The sequence below is a fragment of the Eupeodes corollae genome, chromosome 2, assembly GCF_945859685.1.
Source record: "Eupeodes corollae chromosome 2, idEupCoro1.1, whole genome shotgun sequence".
Taxonomy (NCBI): Eukaryota; Metazoa; Arthropoda; class Insecta; order Diptera; family Syrphidae; genus Eupeodes; species Eupeodes corollae.
In genome coordinates, this window is record NC_079148.1 from 41,571,004 (window position 1) to 41,584,052 (window position 13,049).

General features: G+C 35.5%; 2 protein-coding genes across 3 annotated transcripts in view; one reads left to right on the forward strand and one right to left on the reverse strand.

The window, feature by feature from the left end:
- The first annotated feature begins 1,508 nt into the window (after nt 1-1,508).
- LOC129946343 (molybdenum cofactor synthesis protein cinnamon) lies at nt 1,509-8,645 on the forward strand. Its single transcript, XM_056056487.1, has 8 exons — nt 1,509-1,636; nt 1,722-2,488; nt 3,325-3,503; nt 3,567-3,836; nt 3,900-4,058; nt 4,124-4,292; nt 8,075-8,176; nt 8,244-8,645. The coding sequence occupies exons 1-8, from the start codon at nt 1,606-1,608 to the stop codon at nt 8,385-8,387; spliced, it is 1,821 nt and encodes a 606-aa protein (XP_055912462.1). The 5' UTR covers nt 1,509-1,605; the 3' UTR covers nt 8,388-8,645.
- Nucleotides 8,646-9,408: 763 nt separating this feature from the next.
- Nucleotides 9,409-13,049, reverse strand: part of LOC129946344 (uncharacterized oxidoreductase SAR2567) — an 89,251-nt gene continuing 85,610 nt past the window's right edge. For both annotated transcript variants that reach the window (XM_056056490.1, XM_056056489.1), the window contains 2 exons: nt 9,742-10,493; nt 9,409-9,664 (listed from right to left, as the gene is read on the reverse strand). In XM_056056490.1, the coding sequence (XP_055912465.1) occupies nt 9,456-9,664; nt 9,742-10,483 (951 nt within the window). In that variant the 5' untranslated portion in view covers nt 10,484-10,493 and the 3' untranslated portion in view covers nt 9,409-9,455. The remainder of the gene's footprint in view (nt 9,665-9,741; nt 10,494-13,049) is intronic.

Here is a 13,049-nt window from a genome sequence, read left to right on the forward strand (position 1 = left end):
GAATATGAAAAATTTTCCAAGGTCGAGAATAAAAGCCCTGGTGACTATTTGCGGCACTGGTTGTTCTTTTATGATACTCCAAAGTTTCAAACGCTCTTTGTTAAGCGAGGAACCGAAAGTCACTATGGCTACTGGCGTAACGACCCGAAGGACGAGGAAGACTTGCTCATAGTTCGTAATGATGTTTCCAAGCGATGCGTCTTCCAACTCGTCGCCACAAATAAGTTCAACGCTTTCGCTTACTACCTGAAAGAGAGCTTTCCGGTAACTCCGTTCAATCACAAGGAATTGGGAGGTATGGGAAAGGCGATTAGTTCATTTGTGGAGAAGAATAAGTATGAAAAAAAATTTCTGGTGGAGGCTATGTCGCAGCGGGCTAGGACCTACACGAAATCGTTCAGAATTTTCTCAACCCAGCCTATAAGCTGCTTGGATGGCCACAATACATGGTGATTTTCAAGGTACATTTGGTCAGCAGAAGCAATAATCATAAGCTCAGTACTTTGGATTGAATTTGTTTGTCAAGAAAAAAGAAAATGTTTCGAATAAAATTAATTTTTTTTCTAACACTTTAGTTTTTTTTATTGATTTGACCGTATATTTTCTACACAATTAGCTTCGCACCTCAAGAATTTTCAAAAAATTGAATCTTGAGAGAAAACATACCATATGAAACATCTTCACTTGGTGAAAGAAAGTACTTGGATATTTTCATTTAATCTTGGGCGGTGATATACTGGAAGTTTTTTGTAGGTTCGTATCGAAAAGTTTGTTTATTAAAACGACATTTCTTTTGGTTTAGGTTTATTTTAATTTTTTTAATTGAATTTTTATCTCTTTAACAATTTATTGGCATGTCTAGTCTCGTTTAAAAGAAGAAAAAGAATGTGTAAAAGAAGGGAATACTGTCTGTCCCAAACGTCAAACAATCGTCGATTACGGTTTACTATTCGAACATGAATCGATGATGTTTGACGTTTCGAACATTGAGGAGTAGCTTACATTTAGAACAACAAATTATAATAGGGGTAGCTTACATCTAGAACAAAAAATTCATAACATGTTAAACCACTCAATGACTGGATGCCATTCGTTCTTTTGGAGCTCGTATAGATCCTTTTCTTCCTGAAAATCAACTTGATAAGTACCTACATAAGGCTAAAGTTTGTATTTCCAGATCCTTTAGTTCATTGCAGAGTATATCGAAAGTTCTGCGGATCATTCTGAAGTGTTTTTTTTCATCAATACGAAATTTTACAGCCGGTGTTAAACAAATTTAAATGTCAAACGAAAACTTGTAAATACTCGGTGTGAACACTTTATGAGTTTTCGAAAACTTTTCGCCGAAAACCGGGTTTTCAGTTTGGTGTGGAAAGGCTATAATCTTGATTTATATATTGTATTGTGTTGAACGCGGCCATTATTAATTCATTCACTTAAGAATTTTATAGGAAACATCTCTCTCGACTTCGGTAGACTTCTGAATATTGCAAGCAAACAGTCCTATTGTGGTCATATGTTTTTATGGCATACAACCCCCTTGCCCTTCTTCTAAAACCAGTTCTGTCATACAAATTTAAATTAAAACTAAATTAAAAGACAAATATGGATCAACCAGTGTTTGTTGTTTTAACAAGTAAATATTCAAAAACAAACTATAATTTATTCTATTTTAGTGTATGAAAATAACAAACGTAAATATTTTTCTTTTATTTTGTTAGTAAGTGATTCGTGTCACCAGCAAACTGCAGTTGATAAGAGCGGTCCGCGTTTAAAGGAATTGGTTAAGGAAACATTTGGCGAATGCCAATTTATTACTGAAATTCTACCCGACGAACGTAGTGTCATCAGTAGTAAACTCAATGGATACGCCCTTAGGAATGTTCGGGCAATTTTGACAACTGGTGGCACTGGTTTCGGACCAAGGGACATAACCCCTGAAGCCACAAAAGATGTCATACAAAAAGAATGCCCACAACTTGTGCTGGCCATGGCTTTGGAGAGCCTCAAGAAAACACCGTTTGGGTCATTGTCTCGTGCCGTTGCAGGTATACTTAACAAAACGCTGATTGTTAATTTTCCAGGCAGTGAAAAAGCAGTAGTCGAATGCTTCGAAGCTATTCGATCAGTTCTGCCGCATGCGTTGCAATTGATCGGCGACGATTTTAACTTGGTCCAGAAGACACACAAAGAAATTCAAGGAAGTTTTTCGAGAATGGATAGAGGACATGTATGTCCACATAAAACAGGAACCGGCGATCCCAGTGATCGAAATTCACCATTTCCAATGCTTCCCGTACACGAAGCTCTGGGAATTATATTCCGAATTGTTGTGGTGCAGCGGACCATTCCAAACTTTTTGTCCCAGTATGTGGCACCTGTTGATATCCCTCCATTTAGGGCATCAATTAAGGACGGTTATGCAATGAAGTCATCTGGTTTTTCGGGTGCAAAGAAAGTCGTTGGTTATATTGCTGCTGGAGATGAGGTACATATAAATCATTTTTATTTATTTATTTCTTTTATCAAATTTTCAAAAGTCGGTCGGGAGATTGTTGTGATATAATAAATTAAAATATTAATTAAGTAATCTATTGAGGCAGTCAAGAGCGGAGAGGAAAAACACTCATCAAGTAGAATATAAACAACTTGTTGTGATAAAAAAAATGTAAACATTTGTGTTGTTTTATTACCTTATTTTTGAATTCACTGATTGCATGAAAAGAACCAAAAGCGATCAAAACAAGTAAAAGCTTAACGCACATGTCGAATTCTAATTTATCAATCTAAGAAGTTCATATTCATTCATAAAAATCCTAGCCACATGTTTGTTTGAATTTATTCAAATTTTTGTTTCTGGCCAACTTCTTCTGTTATCTGATTGGAATCGTTGTCATATGACGTACAATAATGCTTCATAAATGATAACGAAAAACATCTTTTGAGGCTACACAGAATTTCGAAACTTTCTGAACATGACCTCAAAGATCGAGAGTTGTAGAGATAACAGCTAATTAAACCAAATGCAGTTGACAACTACAGAAACAAATAATTTGTCTTTTGTATTTAAATGAGTTTGTATTTATCTTTTAAATAAAATGAGATGAAAGATTGAAAAAACAAAATTTAAACTGTCCACTTTCAATAAAATTGTCTTATTCCTAATATATGCTCACAGCCTGAATTGGTTCACTGTAGTACTACAAAAACCAGATAGTATTTCCATTCCATCCGTTTACTTAACAAACTCGCTTCAGACTCTATGCCTCGATTTTTCTTAAACAAGCCTATATTTGGTACCCCTATGTTCTTTTTCTCTTACAGATCTCTGACTATGAACTTCAAGAAGATGAATGTTTCAAAATAAACACCGGAGCTCCTATTCCCAACCATGCAGATTGTGTTATTCAAATTGAAGATACCAAACTTTTACGAACTACAAAATCAGGAGCTGAAGATTTAGTCGAAATTCTTGTCGATCCTCAAGCTAATTTAGACATTAGGTACCAAAGCTACGAACGATATTCAAAATTAAGAAATTGCCTTAGATTTTTTTTTACTTTAAGACCTATTGGATGCGATCTTAGAAAAGGCACTCAACTCTTTCCCAGTGCAGATCATTCCGAAGTTGTTGTTAAATCAATATTAGCTTCAGTTGGTAAAACGATCCAATTTAAAAAACCAAAAATAGCTGTTATTTCGACAGGCAGTGAATTGCTGGCCCCAGATGATTTGGATGTTTCGGGCAAAATCTACGATTCAAATACAACAATGATTGAAGAATTGTTAGCTTATTTTAATTTCGAATGCATGATGAAGAGTGTTCTGAGAGACGAGTAAGTACATTTTAAGGGACTTATTATAAATAAATAAATATGATGACATTTTCAATATTTCAGTTTCGAATCACTTAAAGCTGCAGTTGAAGATATTTATCAATCTGTGGATTTCATTATCTGCAGTGGTGGTGTTTCAATGGGCGATAAAGACTATATTAAACCAGTTTTAGAGAAGCTTGGTTTTCAAATCAATTTTGGAAGAATTAATATGAAACCTGGGTAAGTAATCTTTTTTTTTTGTATCAAGTATCTGCCTTTTTATTTAATTTAACTTTTTTTTATAGAAAACCAATGACATTTGCTTCAAACACCAGTAAGGGAAAGTATTTCTTTGGTTTGCCAGGAAATCCAGTATCAGCTTTTGTTACATTCCACTTATTTGCATTACCAGCTGTCCGTTGGGCTTCTGGTTGGGAAAGAGATAAGTGCGAGTTAGCTACAATTCAAGTAACAGTGAGTCTTTTTAAAATTTCCTTTTATGAATACTCTTATAATCATTAAGAAAAGTGCAAGGCATTAAGAAAGATAGATTAGAAAAGAGATAGTAGACAAGAGTTTTTAAAGCATAACATACTTAAAAACTACATGGCTTTTGAATCCTCATTGGACAATGCTGTCAAGATCAGAATTTATTGAGCTTACCCTACGCTGCCATTGATGCCAAACTCTATTAATTGCCTTTGCCTATCCAAAACGATGAAATAATGTAATAAGAAGCTTTTATTCTGCAAGATATTTCTTAATCAGAAAATTGATCAGTGTTATCAAGACCTTTGAAAAAGGGGGCAAAGGAGGAGGCTGGACAAATTAATGCTGTTTTTCATCCAATCGTAAAAAGACAACGTAGAATACTGATTTCTTTGAACGTACATCTTGACCAAGGCAACTAGTTAGCCAATGAAGTGTCATCAACTTCAAATTCGGAACTTTACTTCACCAACCTCTACTTTCAGTTAATCGTGCAGAAAATATTAAAAACATAAATAAAACTTCTCAGGCAAAGACAAGTCCATCTCGACTGGTATTTTGCACTTTAAATACATATTACTTTTTCCTTTACCAATTTCATAAGGGGAATTGTTCAGAATGTAAATAAATTACAAAGTAATAAAGTTCAGCGTGTAGTTAAATAAAAAATACATGATCAACTGTCATCTTGACATAAGTAGACTTGACTTGATAGTTAAGGAGATTTTTCTTGAATAACTTTCCAGACAACCTTCCAATGAAAATTACTTAATTGGAACGCAATTTTTTGACAGCTGGCCAATCAGATAATAGAATTTTGACTTATTTTTAAGTTCCTTATGTCGCCTGAACCCATTGCTATTGTTAAAGGGCGTTGGAACCAAGAATGACTTGGTGTTACGTACAATTTTTTTTTAAAAAAGACCAGAAATGTGTACTAGCTGATATTGTAGTATTTTGTGCAATTACCCTGGAGTCTAGGTCACTATCGAGGAAGCAAAGTGACCAGTTTAAGTCGTTAAGATCGTCCCAACTGGATTTGTATGGCATGAAAAATTTTATATATGACGCAATGGTCTAATGTCTCTTGAGGCGATAATACAATTATCGCATATTTATTAGGATAAGAAGTAAGAAACTCGTCCTAGAGTGTTTAGCAGATTGGCCTGTAACGATTAATTAATCAAGTATGATTAATGCGCCTTTTCACAGAGAATATTAACAATATAACTAATAGGCAACGTCAGCAACAAGCTAACTCGTTATAATCGGTGCGTTCATTTATCTATTTCTCGCCTAGTGCCAAAACAGCCGGCCTGTTCAAAACAATATGAACCTTGGGGTTTTAATGTTTTCTAATTTCTACCAGCCTAAGACTTAAGAGCACCATCAATTGCACATTAGAAAAACACATTAGCTTAAAAAACCTACATGACACATTAAAAGGCATCGAAAGACATTAATTAAGATGCAAAGGTGCATAAGAAACGTAGAATTATCTCATAAACGACTTTTATAGGAAAAACGGATTGCCACAGGTTAGGTTAGGTTATAATGTCTGTCCAAGATGGAAACGGACACACTTAGGCCAGTTTTATAGCCCATTGTGATACCACATGAATCTTGAGGCTTCCTCCTAAGCTCAATGGAACCAGTTTGAGTCCCTTACGAATTGTGAGAGGCTGATTGTACTGATATGATTTAGATCGTTAATTTCGTTTTTGTAGCCAGACTCGTAGCGTGCTTTCCTATTAGACAGTGTCCTGTTATGACACCTATATGCGATATGCTTAGAGAGAGCAAGCACCTTGAGTGTTTTAAATCCAGTGTTGGCCAGAACTTTTTTGTAACTTGACACGTGGTGATGTTGTTCCACCTGGTGCCTGCCCTCCTCACAGCGTCTTGCATAATCAGCAGTTTACAAGTAGCGATTGCTATGCCAGTACGTGATAAACGTAGTAGGATGGGCTGTACTGTACCGTTCCTGGCGAGTTCATCTGCTTACAGTTACCTGGAATGTCCCTATGGCCCGGCACCCAGCAAAGGTAAATATTAAACTGTTGTGCGATCTCCATTAGAGAAGATCGGCAGTTATGGACTGTTAAAGAGTTTGTAGAGACAGAGTCCAGAGATTTTATAGCGGCCTAGCTATCTGAGAAAATACGGATATCAGATGTTGATATCACGTTTTCTTTGAGCCAGGACAAGACTTCCTTTATCGCCAAAAGTTCCGCCTGGAACACGCTAAAATGATTGGGAAGGTGGAATGAGAAACTTAATTTCAGTCGTTCAGAGTACACACCTCCACCAACCCCTTCTTTTGTTTTTGACCCATCTATATAGAAATGGATTGACTCATCTTCCAGGAATGTCCTATCCTCCCAAAAAGATCTGAAAGGTATAGAAATATGGAAAAATCTGTCGAATTGCAGTTGGGGGATAGTGTAGTCTGTGTGCTTTGGAATTAATTGATACCTAAGAATTTAGGAGTGGACAATGTTGTTGTTAGTCCACTGCGACGAAGCTTTGAGGCGAATAGCAGAGCTTGCAGCTATTTGTTTGCTAAATATGTCACGAGGTGTTAGGTAGAGTAAGGTGTCCAGTGCCGCAGATTCGGTCGTGCAAATCGATCCGCTTATACATAGGCAAGCTGAACGTTGGACTTTATTTAGCTTATCCCTGTTTATACCTCTAAAGCAGTCCATCATACTGCCACACCTTACGTTAAAATCGGTTGATTCTCTGTTTTAAACCCCATTTATTACCAATAGCTGTTTTGCAAGAAAAGAGAGCTACAGTAGCTTTTTTGACTCTTTCCTGTACGATGCGTGTCCAATTTAGTTTTTTATCTAAGACAAGACCCAGGTATTTAGCCTCGTCTGAGAATTTTAATTGGATTCCTTTAATTTAGGGATGGTTGACAAATGGAATTTTGTATCTCCTCGAAAATAAGACCAAATCGGTTTTGTGAGGGTTAGCACCCAGTCGACACCGATCAGCCCAAAGTATTAGTCTGTCCAAGCAATTTGTAAGAGTTCTTTTAGGGTGTTAAGATGTTTTCCTGAAACTGCTATAGCAACGTCGTCCGCATAGGCTATCACTCTGAAGCTTCCCGCATCTAGACTAGTTAGGATTTCATTCACCACAAGGTTCCACAGGAGAGAGCATAGAACATCACCTTGCGGTGTCCCTTACAGAAACTTCGACAGCAACAAGAACTTTGATTTCAAAAGTCATGCCAAATTTACAGCTTAACACCGAATACAGAAAATAATTGAAAAATTTGCAAGTGCAGAATTAATTTGGTTTAACTAATTCTATATTACCATCTTCCATTGTCAAAACCAAAATATATAAACGAAACAAACTTCAAAAATGTCGCCTCAAAGGTTGTTAACAATTCGCACAGCGACATCGAATAAACCCTAAATTCGATGTCTTAGATTGATGTCGCTTTTAATGTATTCAAATCTATTTAAAACCAATAGCTTTAAGAAGTGTGAAGTTACTGTTCTCTTTTGCTTTAATTTGGACACAAACTTCTGGAAATTTAATTTTCTACCTACTAAAAAACCTTTAAAATAAATTCAGCTTATTTTTAAGTTTTACCTACACTTATATGACGTCTTATAAGTTCGAAGTGCATAACGAATTCACTATAATTTTAAGTATGCTCAGATACAGAGCTGAAAGAAAGAATAAACTCGTTTTTTAATTATACTCCCGAATTATGAGTACAGATAAATTTATTTAAAATACTTTTCCAGCTTCAAAACGACAACATCGACCTTGACCCCAGGCCAGAATATGTTCGTGCTTCAGTGACAAGTAAAAATGGACGTCTCTATGCTTCAGTCAATGGCAATCAAGTTAATTATACATAATAAATCTAACTACCACTTGTAATAACATTTAACATTCTCAATTAATTTACAGATAAGCAGCAGGTTGCAAAGTATAATTGGTGCTGACGTTCTTATACATTTACCAGGCAAAACGGCAGAGAAACCTGTTGCATCAGCTGGTGACATTTTAAGAGCTTCTGTCTTGCGTTATGATTTCATATCGAAATATGAATAATTTTTAACAATCTATAAATATGCATCTATAAAATGCAAACAAAATAATATTTTAATTTCCATCTCCATCCACGTATTTGGCTTTATTGGTTCTAACTTTTAAGTACACAATCGAATTTACTGTAATGCTAAAGTGCATAATTAAGATATAAAATTTACGAAGAAAAAAAAGACAAAACAAAATTATTTTTCTACCATTCAAGGCGAATATAGAATTTAAATAATAAAAGCAATATAATTATAACACAAATGTATAAAAGTATTTTGTTTAATTAAAATGAAAGAAGTATGTAGTTGAATAAGAAGCCTGCTGATCAAGTTCTTAAAATTCACGTCTTACAAATCTTGGAATTTGTGAAGACACTGGCCCTTGTGGCTTACTATTCCCAACCAATTCTGTGTACGAGAATTTCAGGGATGGGCCTACGGTTTCAATGCTGTAATCAAACTTGGAGGATTTTTAATTCCTAGCAAGAGGCGTTAAGCTGGTATATGCAAAGGTAAAACCAAGACGTATGACATGACAATCCTACAATTCGTTCTTAAGAATAAAAATAAACATATCTTGTGGTATGAACTAATTTGCATAGGAAGAACTAAAGCTCTAAGAATGAAAACGGAACATCAGGCTTTCCTCTGAAACTTAAATATGGAATATTTATTTTATTAGTTGAAAGTAATACAGCTTTTTTATTTATTAGTCTTTTATTACTTTTCCAATAAACAGTTTAAAAAGAAGAAAACAATTGTTTGTTTTAAAGAATAATAATAATAATAAAATTAACGTTTTTATAATAAGAGCATATTTACAAATAATGTTTTGGCTATAATATAATAGATATATACAAATTCCAACAGACAATATTTTTAGTTTTGTTTTTAAATTATGAATTAAATAAGATAATATTAATAATAAATCAATTATAACTTTTTCGTTTAAGAATTTTGCCTTTCACTTTTGTTTTGCAATCAATTTGATCGATTGCCAACAGATGGCACAAAATTCTTGTCTATCAATAATAAATTATTTTTGTTTTTTCTTTTCAACACGAAAAAGTCTAAAACTAAATTAGACCTTCTGTACGGCACCCATGTCCATTTTTAAACGGAATGATGACCTGCATGGCAACGTTATATTATATTTGTTTTGTGGCACCGCTAATTGGTATCTCTCATTTGGCCGGATGTCCCAGAGAGCGTGTTCGATGGCTGTTAAGGCACTTGATGTCAGTACTTCAGCTGAATATTGTGTTGGAGCTCCTTCGCAGTCCGATATGACTTAGAAAGTTAAAAAAGAAAAAATATAAAATTAAGTTCTATTAAGTTTTGGCAAAAGAAAAAATGAATTTACTTACCATGCGGTATCGGTGCTCGGAATAGAGAATCAGCATTTATTCCATTTGTGTCCAAAGCTACTACACTTATACCGTACGGTTGTAATTCCTTGCGAAGTTCAACTGCACATTTTTCCACAGCAACTCGAGATGCATTGAATGCTACGAGTTCCTCACCATCATTCCCAGCACCAAGATAAATAAGACGACCACGAGTTGGTCGCAATAGACCGACAAAAGCCTTGGCAACTCTCAATGATCCCAGAATATTGGTCTTAAGCATTGTTTCCCATTGCTGGACATCTTGACTCTCGATTCTTCCCCGATAAATGCATCCACTGGTGTTTATCACTGCACTTATTCCACGCTCACCAGCATTCAAATGAGATCCCATAGCTTCAGTAGCTTCCCGTAGAATGTCTTCACGTGTCACATCGAGTTGCATTAGAATAATTGATCCTTGAACAGGTTCAACATTGACTTCTTTCATTTTAATCCAATTTCTAAGCAATTTAGCAGGAATCGAATCCACAGAGTCTTTCATTCCGGCAAATACCCGACATCCCCGATTAGCCAAATGTGTGCATAGCTGCAGTCCCAAAGCACTGTCGGCACTTGTAACTAGAACAGTGCCACTTTGTGGTTCAGAGAGATTAACCTGTGTACTGCGGACCTTACAAAGTAGGTACAGAACTAGAGCTCCTGCTATTGAGAATAAGGCTATAAGTTGAAATGCTAGAACAAGAGCGGTCATAGGCTCCATTATGGCATGTCTGAAAATAAAACAAAAATCGTTAAAGTTTGAATGTTTAAATCTACGAAATTTGCAATTAATAAAAATGATATTCAATTCAAAAACATTCTAATGGGGGTGTCTACTTATTAAAATATGTATATTCATGCATTTTGTATTCAAATCTGTCAAATATTCAATTCTTCTTTTATATGACTTCCATTTTGTAAAATAAATTGATTTATTTTTAATCTAATGAAGTTTTCCATGGGTAAATTCAGATTTAATTCAAAATTGATTTTTTTTCGTGGCCTTGCGCCAAATTTCGAATTATTTTTTTTTCTGTCATTGCATAAGTGCAGCTTTGTGTGCGTGTTAACGAGTGCGGCAAAGCTGTCAAATTCAAAAGTAAACATTTTCTAAAAATTGTAGGGTATTAGTATTGCTGCGAACGGGTAAATCTGTCGATAAATTCAGATCAGCAGATTTGTTCTTAAATCAGAAATAAATTAATTTATTTTGCCCTATGGAATGCAAAAACAGAGACAATTTGTGTTTTGACAGATCTTGACCAAGAATAAATTGATTTATTTTACCTATGGAAAGTCACATAAAACTGAATTTTAAAAATCTCCTTCCTTCTCTTTTAATAAATGTTTCTTTGATCATAAACAATATTTTTAAAATATTTGAGAATCAATTCCTTTTCTTTTTGTTCTTTGACAGGTGCAAACAAGCTAATTTTTTTTTGAGGAATTATTTGACAACTAAGCTGACACTTGTTCCACCGACAATAAAATATAAAAATTGGACATGGACATGATGATCATATTCATGTCTCCAGAGTTATTGTTTCCCAAACTAAGGGTCCGCCAAATAACTTTTTTTTTTGAAAAACATCGAGTGAAGCTTTGGTTGTGTGGCACATAGCGCCGCCGCTCGTTCTGTTCAAACCAAAAGTCCAATATCCTCCTCCTCCTTTTTTGAACAAAAATTCGTTCAACGTGGCCCAATATGGATCGCCATTGACTATAACGGCCACTCGTTGCTCATTTTAGAAGAAAATGGCCCAATTATCCCTCTGGACCAAAATCCGCACCAAACAGTGACTCGTTTTTTGAATTTATGCATGCGGGCCGTTTTCTGTGCCCTAAATGCGACAATTTTACTTGTCTACATACCCACCAAGATCAAAATGAGCTTCATATGAAAAGGTGATTTTTTGGCAAAATCACAAATACACAAACATATTCGTTCAGCGGAAGGATACAACTAATTATGTGTCAAATCAGACATCAGCTAAGTGTTACGTTATGTTCACGAAATAAGCACAAGTAAAAAAAAAACGTTGGATGACGGACCATAATATACACTCCTCGTCAATTGAATTTGCACAAACATTTTTTAATATACCTTATCCATTTTTTCCAAACAGTGATGGTTATTATGCCATCTGTTGATGCTAACTATTCCCTTAAGATGTTAAGCACTTCAACCACTTGCAAAGTGTTGTAAAGGGTGATTTTTTTGAGGTTAGGATTTTCATGCATTAGTATTTGACAGATCACGCGGGATTTCAGACACGGTGTCAAAGAGAAAGATGCTCAGTATGCTTTGACATTTCATCATAAATAGACTTACTAACGAGCAACGCTTGCAAATCATTGAATTTTATAACCAAAATCAGTGTTCGGTTCGAAATGTGTTTCGCGCTTTACGTCCGATTTATGGTCTACATAATCGACCAAGTGAGCAAACAATTACTGCGATTGTGACCAAGTTTCGCACTCAGTTTACTTTATTGGACATTAAACCAACCACACGAATGCGTACAGTGCGTACAGAAGAGAATATTGCGTCTGTTTCTGAGAGTGTTTCTGAAGACCGTGAAATGTCGATTCGTCGCCGTTCGCAGCAATTGGGTTTGTGTTATTCGACCACATGGAAGATTTTACGCAAAGATCTTGGTGTAAAACCGTATAAAATACAGCTCGTGCAAGAACTGAAGCCGAACGATCTGCCACAACGTCGAATTTTCAGTGAATGGGCCCTAGAAAAGTTGGCAGAAAATCCGCTTTTTTATCGACAAATTTTGTTCAGCGATGAGGCTCATTTCTGGTTGAATGGCTACGTAAATAAGCAAAATTGCCGCATTTGGAGTGAAGAGCAACCAGAAGCCGTTCAAGAACTGCCCATGCATCCCGAAAAATGCACTGTTTGGTGTGGTTTGTACGCTGGTGGAATCATTGGACCGTATTTTTTCAAAGATGCTGTTGGACGCAACGTTACGGTGAATGGCGATCGCTATCGTTCAATGCTAACAAACTTTTTGTTGCCAAAAATGGAAGAACTGAACTTGGTTGACATGTGGTTTCAACAAGATGGCGCTTCATGCCACACAGCTCGCGATTCTATGGCCATTTTGAGGGAAAACTTCGGAGAACAATTCATCTCAAGGAATGGACCGGTAAGTTGGCCACCATGTTGCGTTATAAATGAACGCAACAATGTCTTTCCACATTTAATTTTAATTAATAAAAATGATGCATTTTGCATCCACTTTCCCACTTGTGTTTTGTTTACAACTTTCGATTTG

Excerpts from the sequence above, each read along its gene's own strand:
- LOC129946343 (XM_056056487.1), top strand. The coding sequence starts at position 1,606 with ATGGATCAACCAGTGTTTGTTGTTTTAACAA. Across the intron at positions 2,489-3,324 it reads ATATTGCTGCTGGAGATGAG|ATCTCTGACTATGAACTTCA; the intron begins GTACATATAAAT and ends TTTCTCTTACAG. Across the intron at positions 8,177-8,243 it reads CTTCAGTCAATGGCAATCAA|ATAAGCAGCAGGTTGCAAAG; the intron begins GTTAATTATACA and ends ATTAATTTACAG.